We start from the raw sequence: 21,652 nt of genomic DNA on the forward strand, positions 1-21,652 counted from the left end.
AGCCCATCTGAGTTAGGCTGCCTGTACTTACCTCATCCTTGCCATGGAAGAGCCACTCGCTGCCATTGCTTAACCTAGGAAGACAAAGGGTTTTGAGTCATGGTACCATCTCCAGCTGGGAGCTGGTCTAGTGTACATCTCCACCCGGCCATTAACGCTCAATCAAGCCATCAGCGTAAAGATTCAAAAAGCCCGTGGCTCAGGTCGATGGGCTAGGCAGCAAAGCTCACCTCAGCTTAAACACATGCTTCTTCTTCTTATAGTTGACAGCAATCTCACAGATGGCGTGCCTCAGGGCCAGGGGCTCCTCTCCATGGTAGGGCACCCCAAGGGCCAGGTTCTTAGCATCCTTGTAGAAGGTCAGCTGACTATTCCTGAGCACACAGTACAGGTTGTTCCAGGACCTGCAACAACGTGGATGGGCTTGTCACCTGTGGTCCTGATGCAGCCCCTCACAACCAGCTCCAATAACCTTGCTGCTTGTTTTTGTTTCTTTGTTTTTGTTTCTTTCGATGACCTGGAACCTGCCCTGTAGACTAGGCTGGCCTCAAACTCACAGAGATTCACCGGCCTCTGCCTCCTGAGTGCTAGGATTAAAGGTGTACACTGCCATCACTGCAGCCACGGTCACTGCCACCACTGCTGTTATTTTCCCCATTAATTAATTAGTTAGTTAAATAATTTAGTGGTGCTTATTTTTATTGTACCATTTTTACCTAGATAAATAGCAGAGTCTATTATTTAAAAAAGAGGGGAAGATTGAAAATATGTAATTTCACTACCAGAAGTTAACCGTTGTTCACATATTGTGTCCCCTGCTAGTCTTTGTTCTGTTCCCATTTTTCTACTCAGAGATAACTAAAATTAGATTGTATTGTATATTGTTCATTTTCCCCCCAACACACACACACACACACACACACACACACACACACACACACACACACACATACACACACACACACACACACGCACACACACACACAAACACACGCACGCGCACACGCAGGCACACACTGGGAATTGAACCCAAAGTCCAGAACATCTATCACTGAGCTACATGCCCAGCCTTCCATATTCCAGTTTATCTAATTTTGAGCATAACATTATGTCATAAGTATTTTTCATAACTTCAATATTCTTTAAAAGTAATTTTGCATACTTTTTTTTTTTTTTTGGTTTTTCGAGACAGGGTTTCTCTGTGTAGCCCTGGCTGTCCTGGAACTCACTCTGTAGACCAGGCTGGCCTCGAACTCAGAGATCTGCCTGCCTCTGCCTCCCAAGTGCTGGGATTAAAGGTGTGTGCCACCACTGCCCAGCTAGAGAATGTTCCTTATCAAGATAGGCAATTGCTTTCTTTTTTGGTGGTATTAGGGATAGAACCAGAGGCCACAGGCATGGTAGGCAAGTAACTACTATTGAGCTACACCCCATCCTCAGGCCTGAACATTCCTTTGCACAAATTTTTGTTAATAATTCTAGGTTTTTTAGAATATTTAAAAATTATTTTATTATTATTATTTTTTGGACAAAATTTTACTCTGTAGCCCTGGCTGGCATGGAACTCAATATGTAGACCAGGGTTTCCCCAACCCACAAAGATACACTACCTTTGCCTTAAAGGCAAGTTCCACTCATGTGTATGTTTGCAAGTGTGGTGTGTGTTCATGAGTGCAGGTCCCCTTGGTGTCCAGAAGAGGGCATCAGAGCCCCTGAAGTGGAGTTACAGGTGGTTGTGAGCCATCTGATATAGGGACTAAGAAATGATCTTGAGTCACTCCCCTTTTTGATGCTGGAGTTAGAAACTCAGGGCCTTGAACATGCTAGACAAGTGTTCTAGTTATGAGTTACACCCCATAGCCACTGTTGTTGGTTATTTACACTTCACAGTGCTGGAGACTGAAGCCAGAGTCCACCCCATAGCCACTGTTTAGTTGGTTATTTACATTTCACAGTGCTGGAGACTGAAGCCAGAGTCCTCCACACGCTAGGCAAATGCTATGATTCTGATCTTATCTTGGGATATGTTTCTCAAAGTAGAATTTCCAACTATTTCTTTATTCTTTGCATATTTGATGCATCAGAACCGAGCTAGGATGTGTGTGTGTGTGTGTGTGTGTGTGTGTGTGTGTGTGTTATACTTGGTATACCGTCCTCCCTCCTTTTCTGTTGTTTTGTGTTTGTTTTTTGAGCCAGGGTTTCAAGTATTAGCCTAAACTTGTCTTGAAGTTGGTATTAGAGGCATGTTTAACTCTGTCCTATCATTTAAGAGAAAAAAAAAAAAAAAGAAAAAGAAAAAAGGAAACAAACAAAACCCCTCAGACATCAGATTTCTGCAAGCCTAGGCTTGTTTCTATGGTTGTGTTTGGAGAACACTGAGCTCTCAAGCTCATGGTGGCTTGTCTGGGTTTCTGAGCTCAGGGTGGCCTTGTCTGAGCTCCTGTGCGCTCGGCAGAGGGTCCAAGCTCCTGTACTGACACTGGGAAGCATGCCGCTGCATTTTTATGGTAAGGAGCACTCAGCTTCTATCTCCCTCCGCCTGTCTATTTGTCTGTCCGTCCATCTATCTGTCCACCCGTCCATCTGTCTGTCTTTTGAAGAGCTAGGAGGGCCTAGAGAGCACTTGATTCCGATGAAGCGGTTGCAGAGCCCTTTTCCCCCAAGCCCAGGTTTCCTGACTGAGCTTGGGTTCCTTCCTCCTTCGGTGACGCAGTGGCTGACACGGTCCTTGGTGTCCAGGCCTGCCTTGAGCAAATGACAACCTCTGTGGTGCTATTTCCCCATCTGGAAATGTAAACTTCAGTATCTCTTTGCAGCTGTAAAGAATGCCAGGCCCACTGGAGATGCCCAGTAAATGTTAGCTCCCTTTCCCATAGACTGCGCTTAAACAGTGAATTCTTCAGGACCACAGAGTCTCCCAATGGCTGCCCCGGTTTGAAGTTTGAAATAGCTGTGTTGGCCATGAAGCTCCAGAGGCAACACTGGCTTCCACCTCCCAGTGCTAGCCATTTTTTTTTTTTTTGGTAATGCTGCTAAAAGGGAAGGGCCTCAGGGATGAACATGACTGGCTCAGTGACATGAAAGGATGCCTGCCATCTTTGCATCAGCACTGGAAAGGACCTGCAGAAGGCATCTAGGTCACTAATATTCCCTAGTCATCTCCCATTTTACAGCAAGGAAAGTAAAGTCCATATGGGTAAAAGTGGGGCTTGGTTAAGACCATGTGAGTGCCAGGGCTTCCTGTTGCCCACCCCTGTGATAACTGGGCGGCGCTCATCAGGAACCTACTGTTTCCCAGGCACAGCCTCTGTTCTGAGAAGGCCTACTGTTGTTATCATCCACCCTCATTCCATTTTTTTATTGTTTTTTTGTTTTGTTTTGTTTTGTTTTGTTTTTTTGAGGGGGAACAGGTAGAGACAGGGTCTCACTATGTATCTCAGGCTATCCTGGAACTATATAGACCAGGCTGGCCTTGAACTCACAGAGATGTGCCTGCCTCTGCCTCCTGAGTGCTGGAATTAAAGGCATGTGCCACTACACCCAGCTCCATCCTCATTCCGTTTTACAAATGGGAAACGTAACTTGAGGGATTTGGGTAATGTTTGATGAAGTCAAAGTATTTGAACTCAGACCCCAGATCAAGATAGGCTTCTCCTATCATGCCAAGAAACACATGGGGATAGTCAAAGGCTCAGGACCACTCTCCCCAGCACACACCTCTGGCATCAAAGCTCTGCTGGTGGAGTGACCCCTGGAGCTGCTTGGACTCCCCGGTAGCCCTCCCCCCTCCCACCCACACACCTGTTAGAGGCCTTCTTGTTGGGCCCCTCTAGGTCGTGCTTTCGGCCCAGGTAGCCCTCCATCTGCACAGTGTGCCCGAGGTCTCGCTGGGCTGGCAGGGTCGTGGGCTCGTCACCCTCACTCAGGGGCGTGTCCAGGACTTTAAAGAGGGGCTCTGTGGCAGGCCTCTCATCCCCAACGGATTTCTCCTGCTCGTCTTTGTGGTGTCCTGGCAGGGGTGGTGGTTGCAGGTCCTGAGGCCATGGTCCTCTTTCTTCCCCCTGCTCAGGGGCACAAGAGAGGAGCGTGCCTTCATGGAGGGTCAGCCCAGGGTAGCTTTTCTTTGGCTCTTTCCACCTGAGCCTAGTTCTCTTCTGCCACTAGCTGCTGGGCCCTTTCTGGCTCTCCTATAACTTGGGATGGACGACTACTCATTTCCCTGACTTCACTGTGGGGTAATCCCATCTTCATCTTAATTAGCAAAAGAGGGAGAGATGAAGGGGTCTGGTGATAAACACATGAGTGACTTTCAGGGCTATGGCCAAGCTCTCTAAAGCCTGCCCAGGGCCCAATCCTCCTTCTTCCATTTTTGTAGAACGGGCTTACTGCACGGACACATTACAAGCCATCTGGATGAGGGTGCTGAGCGAGTACTCTTCCGTAACCTTCAAATTGTCACTAAAGCCATAGGTCTCCCTCACCTTTAACTAAACTCTATCTTCCCCCAAAACTTGAGAAGTGATCCCCTTACCATATAAAACAAATGGAGTCCCTTCAGGTTCTGACAAGCCCTCTTCCTGTCACTTGGTAGGAACTTGTTAGATGGGGCAGGGGTTCTGATATCACCCATTGCCTGTCTCGTGGAAATGCTGTGCAGTTTACCTCTGTGTGGGCTCCCCGCAGACCAAGCCAAGTAAGGGAAGCAGGTCTGGGCTGTGGGGATTAGGTGCCAATGAAAAGGGAAAGGGTACCCCCATTTCCTAGCTGGATATCTCATACAGGGCCCCTTTGAGGCAAGAACAATAGGAGGATTTTCTGACTGGGTACCAAAGAAGGCAGTTTCACTGGGGCCATGAAGCTAGAGCATCATCCCTGTGGCTGACTGCTGGTAACCTCAGGATGAGGTGGGGAGGTGTCAGGCATCCCCAACGGGCACACAGGATGCTCTGAACATTGGGGAGGAGCAGGGAGGAATTGGGAAAGGGCAGGCCTTTTTCTTCTCATTGGGAGCTTAGCTGAGGGTACAGACACATCACTGGACGTAAAACTGAAGCTTTAAGATAAAACTGGGTACTTCCAACAGCTGCCACGGCTGGGCTCTGCCTGAGGGGGGTGCTATGGAATGTTAAGTTCAAAGGGGATGTTCAAAGGCAGTGGTCAGAAGACAAGAGAAGCTGGGTGTGTCCCCACCATATTGGTACTGCTTAATAAATAAGCTCTTAAGGACCAGGGTCCTGGTAAGATTTCATTCAAAGAAAAGGAAAGCTGGCTGGAAGCATTCGGAAACCTCTGACCAAACATTTCTATATTTAATGAGAAAAACGACGCTCAGAGGTTAATGGCTTTTGGGATGTTCTATAGTCAGTGGGTATACAAAGCAATTAGGAGTATGTACTACAGAATAGGGCAGGGCTGCATTTTATGCTATTCTTATTCCTTTGTTAGAATCCTTTGAGGGTTTGGCCAGGCTACTATGCTGTATGTATGCTGAAGAACTTATGTCTCAATGTTTGCCATGAGCAAGCGTGGTCCCCAAGGCTCCAAAGGCTCTGAAATGCCTGCACTGCTACTTTCTAGTGAGGAGAAAGAGCCGATGTGAATGGGATGGGACCTCAGACTTCAGTTTGGAGTCGCGTGGCCCCTGCAGCCTACCTTCTGCCTTGGATTGAAAGTTCTGGAGGCAGTCACCAACCCAAATGGGAAACCCCTTCTCATGGCCCACCTCTCAGCTCCAGCCTCAAGTATGGTGGGACTTTCTTATCCTCCAGGAGAGGGAACTCCATCCAGAGGGCAAAAGTGTGAGCACCATGCCTCTCCTAGAGACGAGCCAGGAGAGGGCTGGTGCCTGAGAGAAGATGTCACACCGGTGCCAGGCAGGACGCCACCAGCCGGTTACAACCTGCCTTCTGCTGTGCCTTTCCCAGGTTCTGCCCGCCTGCATTTGCTTCCTATGCTTTTAATTCTTTGAGAGAGTGGCCTTTAAAAATCAAGATACATTTAGCTAGGGCTGACTTCTTGCTGCTGCACACTAAGCAGAGACCTAACCCAGGCTGGAGCCTGGGTCTTCTGAGCAGACTTGGCTTCGTTACAAGTTAGCTTTGAAACACGGGGCTTTCCAGTAACGGCAAAGATTTCTTCTCTGGCTTTGGAGTGGATTTCAGCGCATCCTGCTTCCAAGCCCACACAGAGGTCAAGACCTGAGAGGGAGGAGCCAGAAATGAGGGTGGAGGTGGAAGGCTTTGGCTTCAGAAGTCCATAGTTTCCTCCTGGACAGGGGAGACACACAGATCTGCCGGGAGGAGGTGGATGCAGGAGAGGGTGGAGAGGTTCCCCGAGTTTGTCTTTTCTTCAGCTCCCAAGGAAGTCTGGCCAACTTCTGGAGGAGTAGGGCATGGGAAAGGGAAGGAAACCTCCTTCCTCAGCGACCCACCCCTCCCCCATAGGACTTGGCCCCTCTGTATCCTTTCTAACACCCAAAGCCCAGGCGTTGGGTCAGACAGACCTGGAATGAAGTCTGGGAACAGGCGAGAACCCAGCAAGTCACTAAACCTTCCTGATATGTCTGCTTGTAAGGCGGTACCCATGACCACTTTATGGGTGATCTGAAGCTTTTCAGAATAAGATAGGAATGTTGGCCGTTAGGATCCTAATCCTGCCAAACCCATCTGCCTCCCAGTTCTCCTGAGCTGTCATGGCCAGTGACTGTGTAGTCAGCCCGACCATCTCAAATACTCCTTTTCCTAGAGTATGGAGTTGTTCTCAGGATACCTTGGTGACCCTTAATGGGAAATTCTAGCTGCTTGCTGGCAGGCAAGGCCCCCCCCCCCCCCCCCCGCTACTTCCTCTGTTGTTTTCAGTAGGAATACTCCAGAGCTCCAGACAGGAGCAGGGGAACTGTGGCGACTGGGGAGAGCCCTTCAGGGCAGCTCAGACTTTGTTATGAAGCTCACAGAGCTTGATAATGGACTTGAGAAGGTGTCTTTGAAGTCACTAGCTAGGGCTGAGGACAACAAATGTTCCTAGTGGAAGGTCCTGGTAATTCATGGTAGGAGTTTTACAAAGATCTCACAGCTTTGTGAAGACTCTGAGGAAGACTTTACCTAGACCTGGTGAGCAGAAACAAAGCAGAAAGGGGGTTCTGATCCACTGAACAAAGTCCACAGGGAGTGAGAGGGAGCTGCCTCCTAGCTTAGTGTCAGTACTGCATGCAGTATGTCAGAGGTCTCTGGAATTCAGCTGAGATTAGAAATGTCCCCCGGGGTCTTTTACTAGCAGCTGGTGTCTCAAGGAGGAGGGGGACAGAGGTAGTGTTGGCAATGAAGACCTTATGAGGAAAGCAGGTCCCACCAGAGAAGGCTGGAGGTAGCAGGGACAGATGGAGTCCCCGCAAAGGGAGCCAAGAGGACAATTCTTGGACGTTTGGAGACTGTGAAGATGTCTTGGGGAGCAGCTGAATCAGCCAGTCCTACCAGAAATTAGAAAACTGGGATCCAGAAAGTTGAGGGACAACCTGGGGGTCACACAGTAGGTTAGCAGAGTCAGGGCAAGAGTCCACGCCATTATTTCTCTGCCCCCCAAGAAGGTCTTGCAAATTTGAAAGGGAGGCAAACCAAGCCCTTGAGGGTAGGCCTAGGCATGCAGGTGGTCAGGGAACCAAAGGAGCGCCCTGGGCTTAGCTCCAAATGGAATGGATTTGAGACCTGCAGTGCTGCTAAATGAGTTACTGCCTCTTTCTAGGCTTAGCAGCACCAAGGACTTCCCAGCAAACAGCTAGCTGAACGATGGCCCATCCAAAAATGGAGCCAGAGATCATGCTGGTGGATGCCTGGGGACAGAAGGACCAATGGTAGTGGTGGCACATGCCTTTAATCCCAGCACTCAGGAAGCAGAGGCAGACTGATCTGTGTGAGTTTGAGGCCAACTGGGTCTACAGAACAAGTTCCAGGACAGCCAGGGCTACAAACAGAAACCCTGTCTGTCTGCCTTCCTTCCTTCCTTCCTTCCTTCCTTCCTTCCTTCCTTCCTTCCTTCCTTCCTTCCTGCCTTCCTGCCTTCCTGCCTTCCTGCCTTCCTGCCTTCCTGCCTTCCTGCCTTCCTGCCTTCCTTCCTTTTCTTTTGAAAGGTTCCAAGGTTAAATAAACTAGGGAAGGGACAGGAAGAGGTGGCAGTTCCCTTGTTCTCCCTGGAAGCCTGCAGCGGTCTGAGGGGAGAGCCACTGCACTGTCAGGCAGAGGAGTCTCTGGTAGAAGTGCCAGAAGCCTCTAGTCAGGGCTCAGAGCTGCTTCTCATCCAGCAGAGGTGCATGTTAAAGACAGACAGGTTCTGCCTAGACACTGGGTGGAGGAGGTGGCCAAAGCCCCTGATGACTTCTATACACTCAGCCAGCAGGCTTTGATCATCAGGAACACTCAGGCTCTGCACCACTGAGGGTGTCCATCACAGGACATCACCCAGGGAGCCTGAAGGAGAATGTAGAGCTACCTGGAAGAAATTCTGGGGGTCAGGCTGGAAGGTAGTGCAGATGTCTAGGCCCTAAGAGGGGGCCAGCGGGCAGGGTGGGCCTGCAATAGGAGGACACACTGCCTGCGGTAGAGGCTGGTTTGCTGATTTGTTAAAACACACAAGAAGAGGTGTCTGATGGGAAGATGTGTGTACCAGCTGCTGGCACGATGTCTGAGAAGGGAATTGGCTGCTGATTGGGGGACATTATGGAAAGAAAAGACACTCAGAAGAGCCTTGTAGGACCTCCTGGGATTGAGGCTAAACAAGGAGAGACTCCTGGCTCCTGGGAGTCTTGGTGGAATCTTGACAGCCTTGCAAAGTCAAGTAAGTCACATAAGCTTGGCTTTTAAAGATGCATTTCCAGGATCAGCCAGCAGGGGGTGTGGGGGACTGCACACAGACCATTAATTCCACAGGCCAAAATACCCTGGCCCAGGACCACAGGGTCTTCCTAAAGATGCTCAGTGAATTACGATGGACCCATAAGCAAAAGAACCCTGCTGACAGAACTCTCCCTCTACTGTTAATGTTGGTGAGAGCCAGGGGCATGGATGGACCTCAGAACAGACTGCTTCATGTTAGCAGTGAGATGAGTTCTGGGACAGGAGCCTAGAACGTACATAGATGGAGTGTCAAGGATGGAGGCCTTGGGCTGGTTGCTGTCTACAACCGTGGTAATGTTAGAGTCCATATGAGGGAAGGTTCTTCTCAAAGATGAAGGGTTAAGGTAAGGATGACGGGACCTAACTGACCATGTGCTAAGCACCAAGTTCTCTATGCACATTCTGTCTCGCAAGCCTCACAGGCTCTCTGTTTTACAGATTACGGGGAACAGGAAATCTGCCCACAGCCATATATCTAACAATGGAAGGTAGAAGATGGGTCTGCTTAGCTCCAAACACAATGCTTTTTCTATTCAGTCCAGGTGTGTTTATGTGCGCATAATACCGTGACTGCTGAAGAAAGTATCACCTGTTGGGTTCCCAGTCTAAATGAGATGTGCCCAGCTTACATCAGGCATGTGGCCAATTTGTTAAGGTGGTATGATCTGCTCTCTTCTCTGCTGGAAATGGGATTTGCACCACAAAAGACACACTGCTAGATGCTTTAGGCAACCAAACAGTGCCAGGTGAGGGCAGGGTGAGCAGCAACCCTAGCAGTTCGGGATGTTTATTCTCCCCAGTGCCTGACGTCTTGGCCCCTGGGCTGTGACGGAGAAGGGTTGTCTAGATAGCTTGCGAAGGGTACCTGAAAACAGTTGTTTGCAAGAGAAGAGAAAGAATCCGTTTGCTGAGTCGAAAAGCAGCCAAAGACATGCATGAGACCACGGAGCCTTGGGGTCGACAGTTCCCCCAAAGGAGAGGCTTTGCTGAACCAGAAGTGTAGGGTGGAGAAGGAAAGGCAGACTGGCATATGGCAGGCCAGGAGATGGTGAGGGGCTGCCAGGAGTGGGATTTGGAAGCAGAGAGGCTCAATCCTACACTCCAAGGGGCAACTGTTGTCTACTGAGGAGCTTGGGCAAGATAGAGGGAATATGGTTCATGGCACTGGACAAAGCAAAGGGAAGTGGAGGCTTCTCTTGGACACAGGAGGCCGCCTGACCCACTGCCACCAGAGAGCAAGCGAGGTGGTTTTCAATGTGTATGACCTGTGAGCTGACTTTAGAGGCCTGGACCCTGGCACTGTCAAGTAGGCAGTTCTCCACCCACTTCCCAGGTGCTCCCGAATGTTAGCTGAGTCTCATCCTGAGTCCATCGGTATTGGGGGACAGGGGACTGGAGAACATAGAGCTTGAAACAAGAAACTTGGGGGAGACTTTGCAGCAGAAGGACCAGGCATTAGCATCTGGCATAGCAAAGAGAGAGCTGGCCACACCCTGCTGTGTGTAACGCCCAGAAAGAGAGAAGGTTTCTCTAGGGAGCCAGGGCACAGTGCCAGACTGCAGGCAGACACACCCTTGCCACGCTGACTCAGGCATCCTGGGGAGAGAGAAACACGCCCAAGTTTGGGGCAAGGCTGACGTCTGTTTCAGGCAGAGACTGCCCATTTGGAACAAAGAGGATTTGCATTTGAGGCAAAATGTCTGAAAAAGCTGCTGTTTGGGGGTGTGGGAGGGGCAAGGACTGGGAAAGCTGTTTAGGCAAGAAGAAACAGCTGCTATCCCACTCGCACAGCATCCACCAACGTCAGAGCCTCACTGCTGGCTGCTGAGCAAAGCTGGCTGCTGGGGGCAACTGTGGCTGGAGCTATCAAGGCCTTGCCACAGGGGTGGCCATGGACCCCGAGATCCTGGTGCCTGCACAGCCCTTGGGGTACAGCCCCTCACTCACATGTGCTGGCTGCTCTCCCAAAGCCTCTGAGACAATGGAAGGAAGATCAGCAAGATTCAGATTACCCTGGCAGCCCTACTCTGACGATCAGCCTGTCTCAGGGGAAGTTGGCTGTGTGGCCATTCATGGAAGGTCACACTTAAAGAGTGGTGGCTGGGAACTACCCTGGGGTAAGATTCGTCCCTGCCAGACTGACCATGAGTAGCACCCACTCTGACACCGTCTGGAGTGGCTTTGATCCTTGGGGTCCCCCTGCACTGCACACTGGGCCTAGCCTGGGGACTTGGAGGCAGGAAGGGTAGGTTGGTTCCAAACTAAGACTGTTTCTCGTTACAGCCCCCAACAGCATCTGAGTCTTTCAGGGGTGTCACTCCTGTCATCCCAGCAGGGACAGTGTGACACAGCAGTGTGTAGGAAGAGGTTTTGAGCCTGAGGAAACTCACACTCTCTTTAACCCCATGAGAGCTTGCTCTCTTCTCTCCTAGGAGGAAACATCTTCCTACAAACACAACACTGGGCAGTCTGAGGAGCAATGCCTGGAAGATGAACATTCAGGAGAGGACCGGATCTTTCCCAGGGGAAGGGAAGCACAGGAGGCAGAGAGGGTGCCTGTCTCTTGCCAGAAAGTCCTCCTGCTTTACCCTCCGGCTGAAGGCCCCCTCAGGGCTCCACTTCTGGCATTATATAGGTTTGAACCTCAGTCCTTTCCTCAAAGAGGGACAAGGGCAAACACCCTAGGCTGTGACCTCTCCTTCCCCATCCTGATTTCACAGTAGCTTCCGGAATCTCAGAGTTAGGAGCAGATGGAAGGAAAATAGGAAAGCCATCCTCTCAGTCTCCCCCTTGGAAGGCTACGTCGCTGACTCGTGGGACTGTGGACTTTCTGTAACCTTACAAAAAGACCTTTATAAGGCAAGAGGCTTGGGGACGGGGAGAGGATTCCAAACCCACACAGGTTAACCAGAACCAAAGACCAGACCCCAGACATTCTGACTTCATCCCGAGTCTTGCTTCTTGTGATACCTTGTGTCTCTGGCTTGGCCTCACACTTACCTGTGGGAAGGGTCCGGCTTTTACCAGAATGCATTCTAACATGCAGAGGCGAGGGGCAGTAGTGGCAGTGCACAGTGATGGTTTGGCAGCTCAGTCATTGCATGTACACACACAGGAAAGGGAAGGCTGGATCAAGGCCCGCAGGGTGCCACCTATCCAGGCACTATCCAGGCAGGGCAAGGGGTACGTGGTGTTCCACTCCCATTCGTAACTCCAGCAGGAAGCGACATGCATTAGTAAGGGCTTTTACACGAAGCAATGTGGCATGTATCTAAACTACAGGACCCGACACCAGACTGCACAGATAGGACCAGCAGGAGAGCCATGGCACCCCAGGCCCATTCATGAGAAGGCACAGCATACAACTGAACCTTCCTGTGATGGGCCAGAGGTTAAGGGCAGTGAAGGGGGGCTGTAGTGAGCTGGGGAGGACCTCTCTGAAAGGAGGTTGGGCTTTCTGTCTGCATGGGCTCCATCCTCTTTCTCATATCAAAGATGATTTGGAGTTATGTCCTCCCTCCTGCATCTTTAAGGCTTGGGAAGGCGCTGCAGCAGGAAGAAGGCTGTCTCCAAGAAGCCCTGGGCCTGGTGTTCATTTGATTAGCCATCTGGTTGCTTTCTGGTACAGATATGGGTTGCATTTCCAATCTGGTGAGTGGCTGGTTCCTCAGCAGAGATTCCCCCACAGGGGCTCATTCCTCCCCCAGAGAAACACTCAGATTTAAGCAAATTTTATTCCTCCCAACCCAGTGATATTCAAGTGTCAGATGGAGGTGGCTCAGGTGCACATGTAGTTACATTTGCACAAACGTACACGTACACGACAGACAATGGTGTCGAGATGCTCAGGTGGTCATGAAGCCTGCACACCGGGGACACCACGGCATGCAGACACACAGGGATGCAGGGCAGAAGCGCGGGTGGAGGCAGGAGGCAGGAGGCAGGGGCAGGGGCAGGTCCAGCCCTGTTCACAGTCTGTAGCCCCAGGAGTTCTCTCTCCCTCTGGTGGGAGTGGGCTGAGGGATGGGGTCAGGGGAGTTGGTGCTGGGGAAAGGGAGCTGCAAGACAGTCTACCACAGGCGGGATGGGAACGGCAGCAGGATCTTCAGAGAGAGGTCTTCCAGCAGAGCCCAACAGTGCCCTCTGCTGAGCATGATGGGTCGGTGCAGCTCAGAAAAGGGCACCAAAGAAACTGAGGTGTGTGTGTGTGTGTGTGTGTGTGTGTGTGTGTGTGTGTGCGCAGGGATTCTGCACAGGAAGATATGTGCGTCTTTCTAGGGGTAGCTATTGTAGTAGAAATTCCCACCAAGGATGCTAATCTTTCTCAATCCCTACTCACGTTACACCACACTCATCTGGGCTCTGAGAGAGGGAGTACATGAAGTTATCTGTTGCTACTGATACCCAAAGCCACATGCCGCAGGGATCCATGCAGTGGTGCAAACCACATGCAGATTGCGTTCTTCTCAGCCGGCTACTCCCAGAGCATTTCCCCAATCTGAGTCGCAGCTGTCCAGGCTCCCTGAACAGACTCTCAGGGCCCAAGAGAACCTGCCCTGGGTACGGTCCTACGGCTGTACATCCCAGGCCTCTGGAAGCTACTGTTCCTTAAGCCCCTGTTCTACAAATTGGGGGCTTCCTTGCAGTACTAAAAGCCCTGATCTCCTTCCCACTTGCAGGACTCAAGCCTAACCCTGCCTTAGAACCATCTCCCTAGTCAAACTTTATGACCTATAGCCATAGAGGGATGGGCTCTGTCTGAAAAGAAATCTGCTAGATGGGTGGGCTATCTACCCCTCGCTGCATGAGATGTCTGTGGGTGGTTCAGCAGGATGAGGCAGTCTGTCGGTGTGTGTGTGTGTGTGTGTGTGTGTGTGTGTACATGTATGTGCCAGCATGTATGGAAGAGGACACTGTGCTAAGGACGGGGTTTGAAGGAAAATGGGAAAAGAGACCATGTATCCAATGGAATCAACTCTGAGTAAAGTGTTTCCCCTGTGCTGATGGTGACAGATTTTATCCCATAAAATTTATTAGACTAGAGAAAACCAAACTTGTAGAATCATGTTGGTGGGCTGGCTTCTGGGTTGGAAGGAGAGGAGTTATTTAAGAATTAAAATCTAAGTATAAAAGTAGACGGATCTGAAGGAGGCTCCTAGAGGGGACATGTGGGCAGGATGAGGGTGGGGACCAGGAAGCACACCCTGTCCTCGTCCTGGCCTTCCTTCTGCCCTGGCTGAGTCTAGAAGGGGTGAGCGGGCTCTGGCAGCAGCGACTCCCAGGAACTAGACAAGCGGGACATGAAACTGACCGGAGATGTTCTCTCTGTGGCCGCATGGTGGACCTGGGGGGCCTCGCCAGCTGTCTCGCCTTCCTCCTCTTGAGGCCTAAAGAAGACACAACCTCTCTTTAGCGACAGGTGCCTCTCTGTAAGGCCTGGCTTTCCCTGGCTTTCCCCACACTGGGAGCACAGAGCATGCACAGGCGTGATCCCTGGCTCCGTCCCAGAGGAGGTCAGCAAGGAGTCGGCCCACGGCTTCACAGGAAGAGTGAAAGTAGACACATCAGAAACGGATGAATTCCATAGGAGACAGCCTAAGGGCAGTGCCCGGGAGTGCCTAAGGGAAAGGCTGGCTTAGCAATAGGCACTGTTAGCTAACCCTTCCTTCCTGTATTGGGCTTCAGGCTTCTGTGCCTGGTGCAGCAGAGCTCTGTACATTCTGGGTTGTGCTCTTAGGGCCCCCAGGAGAGGTCAAAGGTTTTTTTGTTCACATGACAGCTCTTGTTAGCGGCTTCCTTTTCCTCCTCCCCAGTCACCCCTTGACAGCCTGCTTGGCTCCTTGGACGTGGAATACGGGGTTGACACTTACCCAGGTTCCTCTGTGGGTCTTTCTGGAGTCTGGCGTTCCTTAAGCTCAAGCTGGGGAAGGGAAAGGTCAAGGGTCAGAGCGAGCGGCCACAGGGGAGCTGATTCTCAGAGGACCTAAGTTTGGCCCTGCACTGTAACACACCCTAACGTTTGCAGCCCGAGAGTCACATGGTTGGTGTTCGGTGTTTACACATCAGTGCTCTCCTGTGCCCGTCCGCCCTCTTACCAGCCTGAGTACAGGACATGAGAACCAGTACCACAGCATCCCAAGAGCTGCGCCCTCCCAGTCCCCCAGACGGCCTTGGCTCACCGTGGTGGGCTTCTCCAGGGCGGCAAAGCGCTCTGCCCAGCTGGCTGTGGACTTCTCAAACGCCTCGTGCCTCTTGATAAGCTTTTCTACGCTGTCCACTGTATGTCCAAAGTCCCGGCTGGCCAGGTAGGGCTCCTGGGCAATCAACCATGCCTCGGCCACAGAGGCATCCCTCGAGAACTGGCACACTTCCAGAACTGCCACGAGAACAAGCCACGAACCCACCCACAAGGCCCAAGAGCCAGTTAGCATTTAGGTATCCCTCAACTCTATGGGTATCTTGTTCAGCTGTGAGTTTCTGCCTATAGCCACTTTAGCCCCCACACTAGAGACCCACCCCATCTCTACCAGTGGTTCCATAGCTACACAAAATTTTACATGCGTATCCCACCCATCTCGAGCAACGGTTACATAGATAAACAAAATCTTACATGTATATAGATTTACTTACATGTCAAATTTTATGAATGTATATATTTGATTTTTATTTTTGTTGTGCTGGGTATTAAACTCAGGCCCTTGCTGGGTAAATACTCTATCAAGGAGCTTCATCGCTCCCCCTTAGCCTTTGAGACAGGTCTCGGTGTTTAGCCCAGGCTAGCCACTCTCAGTCCTCTCTCCTCCACTTCCTAAGTGCTGAGGGTAATGGTGTGTGCCACCATGCTCAGCCAGAGTTATATTTTTAAAGCAACCATTGGAACCAACTTCACTGTTGCTATTGCCTTGCTTTAGGGAGCAATCCCCTGCCTCAAATTCGTTCCCTTATCTATCTCACATAGTCACAGACAAACAAGCACAGAGACCAACTAACTAGTCCTGGCTTTATCCCTGCTCCCAGCTTCCCTGAAAGGTAAGATTTTCTTCCCCTTCACCTCCGCCTCTAGCTGCTGGAGGACAGAACTCCTGACCTCCACAGAACAACCTGAAGGCTTAATAACTCAGGTGAAACTAGAGCTTCCCTGACCTCTCCCAAGACACAGCTCCGCAGGGAAACCAAACTGGGCACAGGCAGGGGCTGGGGGTGGTGATGGTGAGGAGGATGAGAAGGAGGGTGGACGGGGTGAGAGGGTGGAACATTTATCTGCGCAGACCTGCCTGCCTCTCCTCAGGCCAGTGGCCCAGAGCTTTGTCACTGAGTACTGCCGTGGAGTTTCTTTCAGGCACAGTGTGGCACCTTGTAGGGGTCTGCTAGACCCTGCCCTCAGGTTCCCCAGCCCTGAGCTATACTCACGCATGTGGAGCCTGTCAGAGCGGGCCTCCCACTTGTCATTCATCTCCTGCCTCCTGGATATCACTTGCTGCAATTTCTCCCGGATCTGTGGAGAGGAAAGGGGAGAGGTCCAGGCTTTGCCGATGCTCCCTGCAGTCCGAGGCAGCACAGTCAGCTGCAGAGAGCAACCTGGGTCACACGGTCCTGGATTCAGGTCTTGACTCTGCACTTGCCAGTGGACAGCCTTGGACAAGTCAACTCATGCTTCTGAGGTACCGGTAGGTGTCTCACCTGAGAGGTAGAGGCAACAACTCCAAAGGACAGGCTCATGTGGGTACTGGGCAGGTATGAGCCGCCTCTCCTTTGGGAGCTCCTGCCTCCTTAAGGCAGCGGATGGGCTTAAGATGGCTCTGATCTCTGGCTTGTAGGCTCCCCAGCTCATTAGATGCATCTTCTCCTCCCTGCTCCCTGAACCTGCTTGGCCAGCAAGCATGAGCACAGTGACATGGAGAGACTCACCTCGTCCGAGGCCTGGTGTTGCCTCTGTAGCAGGGACTCCCCAAGCTCTAGGCAGGTGCTGAAGTTCTTGGCCCTGGTATTGATCTCTGCCTTGATGCCCTGATGATACTTCAAGAGCAATTCCACAGAGGAAACATCCCTGCGTACAGGAGGGCCAGGGGTGAGAGGCAGTTTGAGAGACAACATTGGGCTACCCAGACCTGCCTTGAGGAGTCTTGTCTGCCAGGAACTCCTCTCTGTTGCAGCCCCAGCTGTCACACTAACGAGTCACTGTCTTCACAGATCAGTGGCCCCAGCAGGGACAACAGGGACCCTACAAAAACCTGGGAATATTGTTTGAATGAGTTACTAAGTCATGCTACCTGAAATCTTTGAAACAGGCTGAGGGAAAGCAGCCAGTCACGGGAGACCATATACTATGCGATACTGTTTATGCAAAACACAGCGGCTAGGTAGACAGAGAGATGGGGCTACAAAAGCAGCTACCCAGGGGCCAGAGGCAGGGAGCACAGTGAGTGTTGTGGATGGTGATGGTGTGTCCCGTCCTGTCCCCCCCCACCCCCCAAGACAGGGATTCTTTGTGCAGCCCTGGCATCCTTAACTTAGCTCTGTAGACTAGGCTGACCTTGAACTATCCGAGATCTGCTTGCCTCTGCTTCATGAGTGCTAAGGTTAAAGACCTGTGCCACCACAGCCAGGCCAGGACTTACTTTGGGTGTGTGTATGTGTGGTGATGATGAAATAGACTAACTTAGACTGTGAGGAAATGACTGAATCATTGTAAATATATAAATACCACAGATGATATACACTTTAGAAAGGACAAGGAGAGCATGCAAGTTATATCTCAATAAAAGTGTTAACGTGTGGCGCACACCTTTAATCCCAGCATTCGGGAGGCAGAGGCAGGCGGATTTCTGAGTTCGAGGCCAGCCTGGTTTACAAAGTGAGTTCCAGGACAGCCAGGGCTACACAGAGAAACCCTGTCTCAAAAAAAAAAAAAAAAAAAAAAAAACCAACCAAAAAACCAAAACAAAAAAACAAAAAACAAAAACAAAAACAATCCCCCCCCCCAAAAAAAGTGTTAAAATACCTTGGGGTGGAGGGACAGAGCCAGGTCACCAACACTTGCTGAGGCAGGGGTCCAGCCTACTGGATTTCAACAGCCATGAGCCTGACCTTGCCTCTTATGGGCAGTCAACTTTATAATGAGTTTTAGGGGAGGGGCCTTGACACCCCAGTGCTGGAGAAGAACGGTCTCGAGCCTCTCCAGATGTATGACTCATGTACTTCCCCTGACAACAGTGGACACTTGGAGATTCAAAATGACTGATATTCTCATCCTATTCCTTTCAAACAGTCAGTAACAGTCATTTCTCCCAGTGGAAGATGAACCACTCTCTTCCCGCCTGCACCCAGCTCAGGTCTCTGTTCCCCCTCAATGCACTGGGCAGTCTGGGATCCCTCCTCCTGGAGGAGCCTCGAGTGTCCTAGGATGTGCGAGAGCATCCCCGAGGATTCGAGAGGATCCCCTCACCTGGGTCTCTCCTGGGTCTCGATCTGCCTGATGATGCTCTCCATCCAGGAGAGGAGGTCTCGCACCATGCTGAAGAAGCGGAACTTGTCTGCTGTGTCCACCAGCTGAGCTCGGCGCCCGGCACACGCATCGAGCAGTGCCTGCCAGGCCGCTGACACCTCCTGCTCTTTGCTCTGGATAGCATCTGCCTTCTCCCCGGCATACGCTGTCTGCAGTCGGGTGGCCACGTCCTGGAACTGCTGTACCTGTGATGAGGGAAAGCTGTATCTCAGGTGTGAGGCTGGAAGGCTGTCTGTCTGTCTCCTCCTGAGTCCGCCCCAGGGCACCACTGCAAGGCGGGATGCTTCAGGATAGGGCTTCCTGCTCTGGCCCAGGGTTTGAGGGTGAAAGGGTCTCAGTTCCCTTTGGCCTCCTCAGGAGTGCAGTAATGAGAGTAACCAATGACCCAAGCACAGTCCTAGAAATCTAATTAACGCTCTTCATCTTTACTGCAATCTATCAAAGAGGTACTATTATATCCCAGTTTCTGTGATGGGGAAACCAAGGCATGGGGATGCTAAGTGGGTGGTCCCAGGTTCCTCCCACTAACCAAGGGGACAACTGGGATTGGAACTATGTATCCAGGTGCCTGGTTCTTATTCACCCCGCGTGCTGCCTCTTCAAGGACAGGCCTACCCCAAATTCTTTGACTGGGGCCAACTCAGGGACAATGACACCTCGCTCCTGACACCTCAATGGAGCTCTACCTGACTCAGTAGCTCTAACACCACTCCAGATATGACATTTACGCACCAGGCACCACCTTCAGCTGGAGGACAAATCCCTAAGATGAACTAAAGGGTCCAGTCTACCTCAGTGTTTTCTCCCTGAGTCCTGTGGAGCTGGCTCGAGATTGTACTGCCAGCCCAACTCTCCCAACTCCACTGGAAGCCAAGGGAGCCTCTGGCAGCCTGCGTCCCTCACTGACCCTGCCTATTACAAGTTCCGAGGAATCCAGAGAGGCTGCAGAGGTCCCTCGGGGTATGCTCTAGTGATCAGAGAGGGATTTAAATAGATTTTAGGGACTCTAGAACCCCATGAAAGTCAGACCTGTCTAGTGGCTAACTAACCCTGAGGGGTCTAGAACCAGCCCACTAGGGCCTGGGTTCTGGCTCCACCTTCTATCTACTATTCCCCAGGCAACACTCTATACTGCACTGTCTTCATCTGCAAACACAATGTGAGTGCCTACTTAGAGACGTCTGTGAAGATCCAGCCACTAGGCACATCCCTTAAAATAATATCCACTACTGAAAAAGGCACTGTGTGTTAGCTGATAAGCTGTATACAAGCCAGGAAACTATAGCTTGAAGAACCACGCCTGAAGCTAATGACTGTCTGAGAGCTGCTGCGCTCTGTCCTGAGCCGTTGGCTGTCTAAGGAAGAAAAATCTGACCCTATTCTAGAGGTTCCCTTGTAGGAGCCAAGTGGGGCCCCCAACACCAACACTGGGAGAAGGTGGTTGCAGATGGGAAGTGGGTGGATGGTACCTGCACTCCTAGGAGGTGGAGTTCCCGCTCGAAGGCAGTGTGGACCCGGTGGAAGGACTCAGCAGTGCTGGCGTCCAGCCCCACGTCCTCCGGCAGCTCTCTGTGCTTCTCATCTATGAGGCCCAGGATCTCGGTGCCTGTGTAGAAATAGCGGTGCAGGTCGTAGGAGGCAGCCAGCAGCTGCATGCGGGTGTCAATGAGCTCCAGCAGGTCCGCCCACATGTCATTGAGTCCATCCTTCCACTCAGCGATGGTGGCCGCCTCGCTGTGGCCCGCATCGATGAGCCGCTCAATGATCGTATTCACGTTGTCCACTCGCTCCTGCCCGATGGCCCCGGTCTCCCGGGCAAAGTCTCGGAACTTGTCACGTAGCATCTGGATATGGGGTGGGGTAGAATGCAGTTAGCTAGGGGCAGGCGGGGTCACTTTGCCAGGTTGTCACTGTGGCCACCTGGAACTAGCTGTCACACTTTCCCCAGGGTAGACTGTCTGTCCGCTGTTCTCCACTTGTGTGACCTCATCTCTGTGAAATTTCTCCCAATTGGCACATGAGTCACACAGGTCTGGAGTGATGGTTGCCTGCGTCTACTGACTTAGAGGAAGACCAAGAAAGTAGCAGCTGTGGGTACTCACAGTCACGTGGTCAAAATCCTGCCCCATTTCTTGGGACGAGGCCACCATCTCTTTTTCCGTAATCCACTGCTCTAAGTCGTCAGCCTCTCTCTTCAGCTGGAACAGGTGGTACATGTTCTCCAGCCTCCGCCTCCGCTCTTCAGCCATGTCCTTCAGCCCCGCGTACTGCTTATCCACCTGCCCCTGGAGTCTGATGATCTGTTCCCTGGGACCCAAATCAGGAAACGCAGTAAGTAAGGAAGGTGAGCAAGACCCGGGGCAAGGCCTGGGGGCAGCTCTGGGGTAGAACTCTTGCCAGCAGGTGTGAAGTCATGGGCACCATCCTCAGTTCAATGAAACAAACCAGAACAAACCAGAATAACCCAGAAGAGCTGGCCCCAGAAATTACAGGGTTTTTTTATTTTTTTGTTTTTTTCCCCCCAGGAAAAGAATCGGGGAGAAAAGGAATACCTGCTCCCCTCAGGGCGGAATGCCTCTGGGGACAGCAGGGCTGTATTGGAGTTCTGTCCCCACATGGTGCCTCTCACAGTGCCTCTCTGGGGAGGTCACCGATGCAAGCACAAAGGGCGAATCTTCTCCACTGACCTCCGCAGGAAGCAGTGCGGCTTCAGCAGGAGTGACCCCAATTAGCTCTCCAGAAAAAGACAGAACCAGAGACTCAATTCTTGGGCCTCCCTGGGAGATGTGTGGGGTGGCTGCCAAGGAGACACAGTGTGTGTGGGGGGAAGGGGGGGCAGGGACTAATGGTAGCTGAGAACAGAGCCATGGCTGGAGCAGCCTATAAAGTCTGAAGTCTGGCCAATATCTACCTGACTCCTACCTAAGGATTTGCTTCAAGGTCCTGAAGTTCTTTTTTTGGAACCAATAAAACACTGCCCTATTGGAGTGTGTTACTGTATTTTACACTAAGGATCTTGATTTCTAGAGAAAGGCCTGAGACCAACCCTAGGGCAGGGTACTATATGAGACTACTATAAACAAACAAACAAACAAATAAACAAATAAATAATAAAAATTAAAAAAAAACAGGTGGTGGTGGTGCATGCCTTTAATTCCAGCCTTCAGGAGGCAGAGGCGGGTGGATTTCTGTGAGTTTGAAGACAGCCTAGTCTACAGAGAGAGTTGCAGGACAGCCAGGGCTACATGGAGAAAACCCTGTC

General features: G+C 51.3%; 1 protein-coding gene across 1 annotated transcript in view; it reads right to left on the reverse strand.

The window, feature by feature from the left end:
- The window catches only part of Sptb (spectrin beta, erythrocytic), a 130,060-nt gene that overhangs the window by 3,042 nt on the left and 105,366 nt on the right, over positions 1-21,652 (reverse strand). Inside the window, exons 25-35 of the mRNA NM_013675.3 lie at positions 20,493-20,697; positions 19,860-20,234; positions 18,331-18,575; positions 16,794-16,932; positions 16,296-16,380; positions 15,065-15,261; positions 14,756-14,805; positions 14,197-14,272; positions 3,802-4,061; positions 231-404; positions 32-74 (exon numbers count right to left, since the gene is read on the reverse strand). Coding sequence (NP_038703.3) covers positions 32-74; positions 231-404; positions 3,802-4,061; positions 14,197-14,272; positions 14,756-14,805; positions 15,065-15,261; positions 16,296-16,380; positions 16,794-16,932; positions 18,331-18,575; positions 19,860-20,234; positions 20,493-20,697 — 1,849 coding nt within the window. The remainder of the gene's footprint in view (positions 1-31; positions 75-230; positions 405-3,801; positions 4,062-14,196; positions 14,273-14,755; positions 14,806-15,064; positions 15,262-16,295; positions 16,381-16,793; positions 16,933-18,330; positions 18,576-19,859; positions 20,235-20,492; positions 20,698-21,652) is intronic.

This window comes from Mus musculus, chromosome 12, assembly GCF_000001635.26.
Source record: "Mus musculus strain C57BL/6J chromosome 12, GRCm38.p6 C57BL/6J".
NCBI lineage: Eukaryota > Metazoa > Chordata > Mammalia > Rodentia > Muridae > Mus > Mus musculus.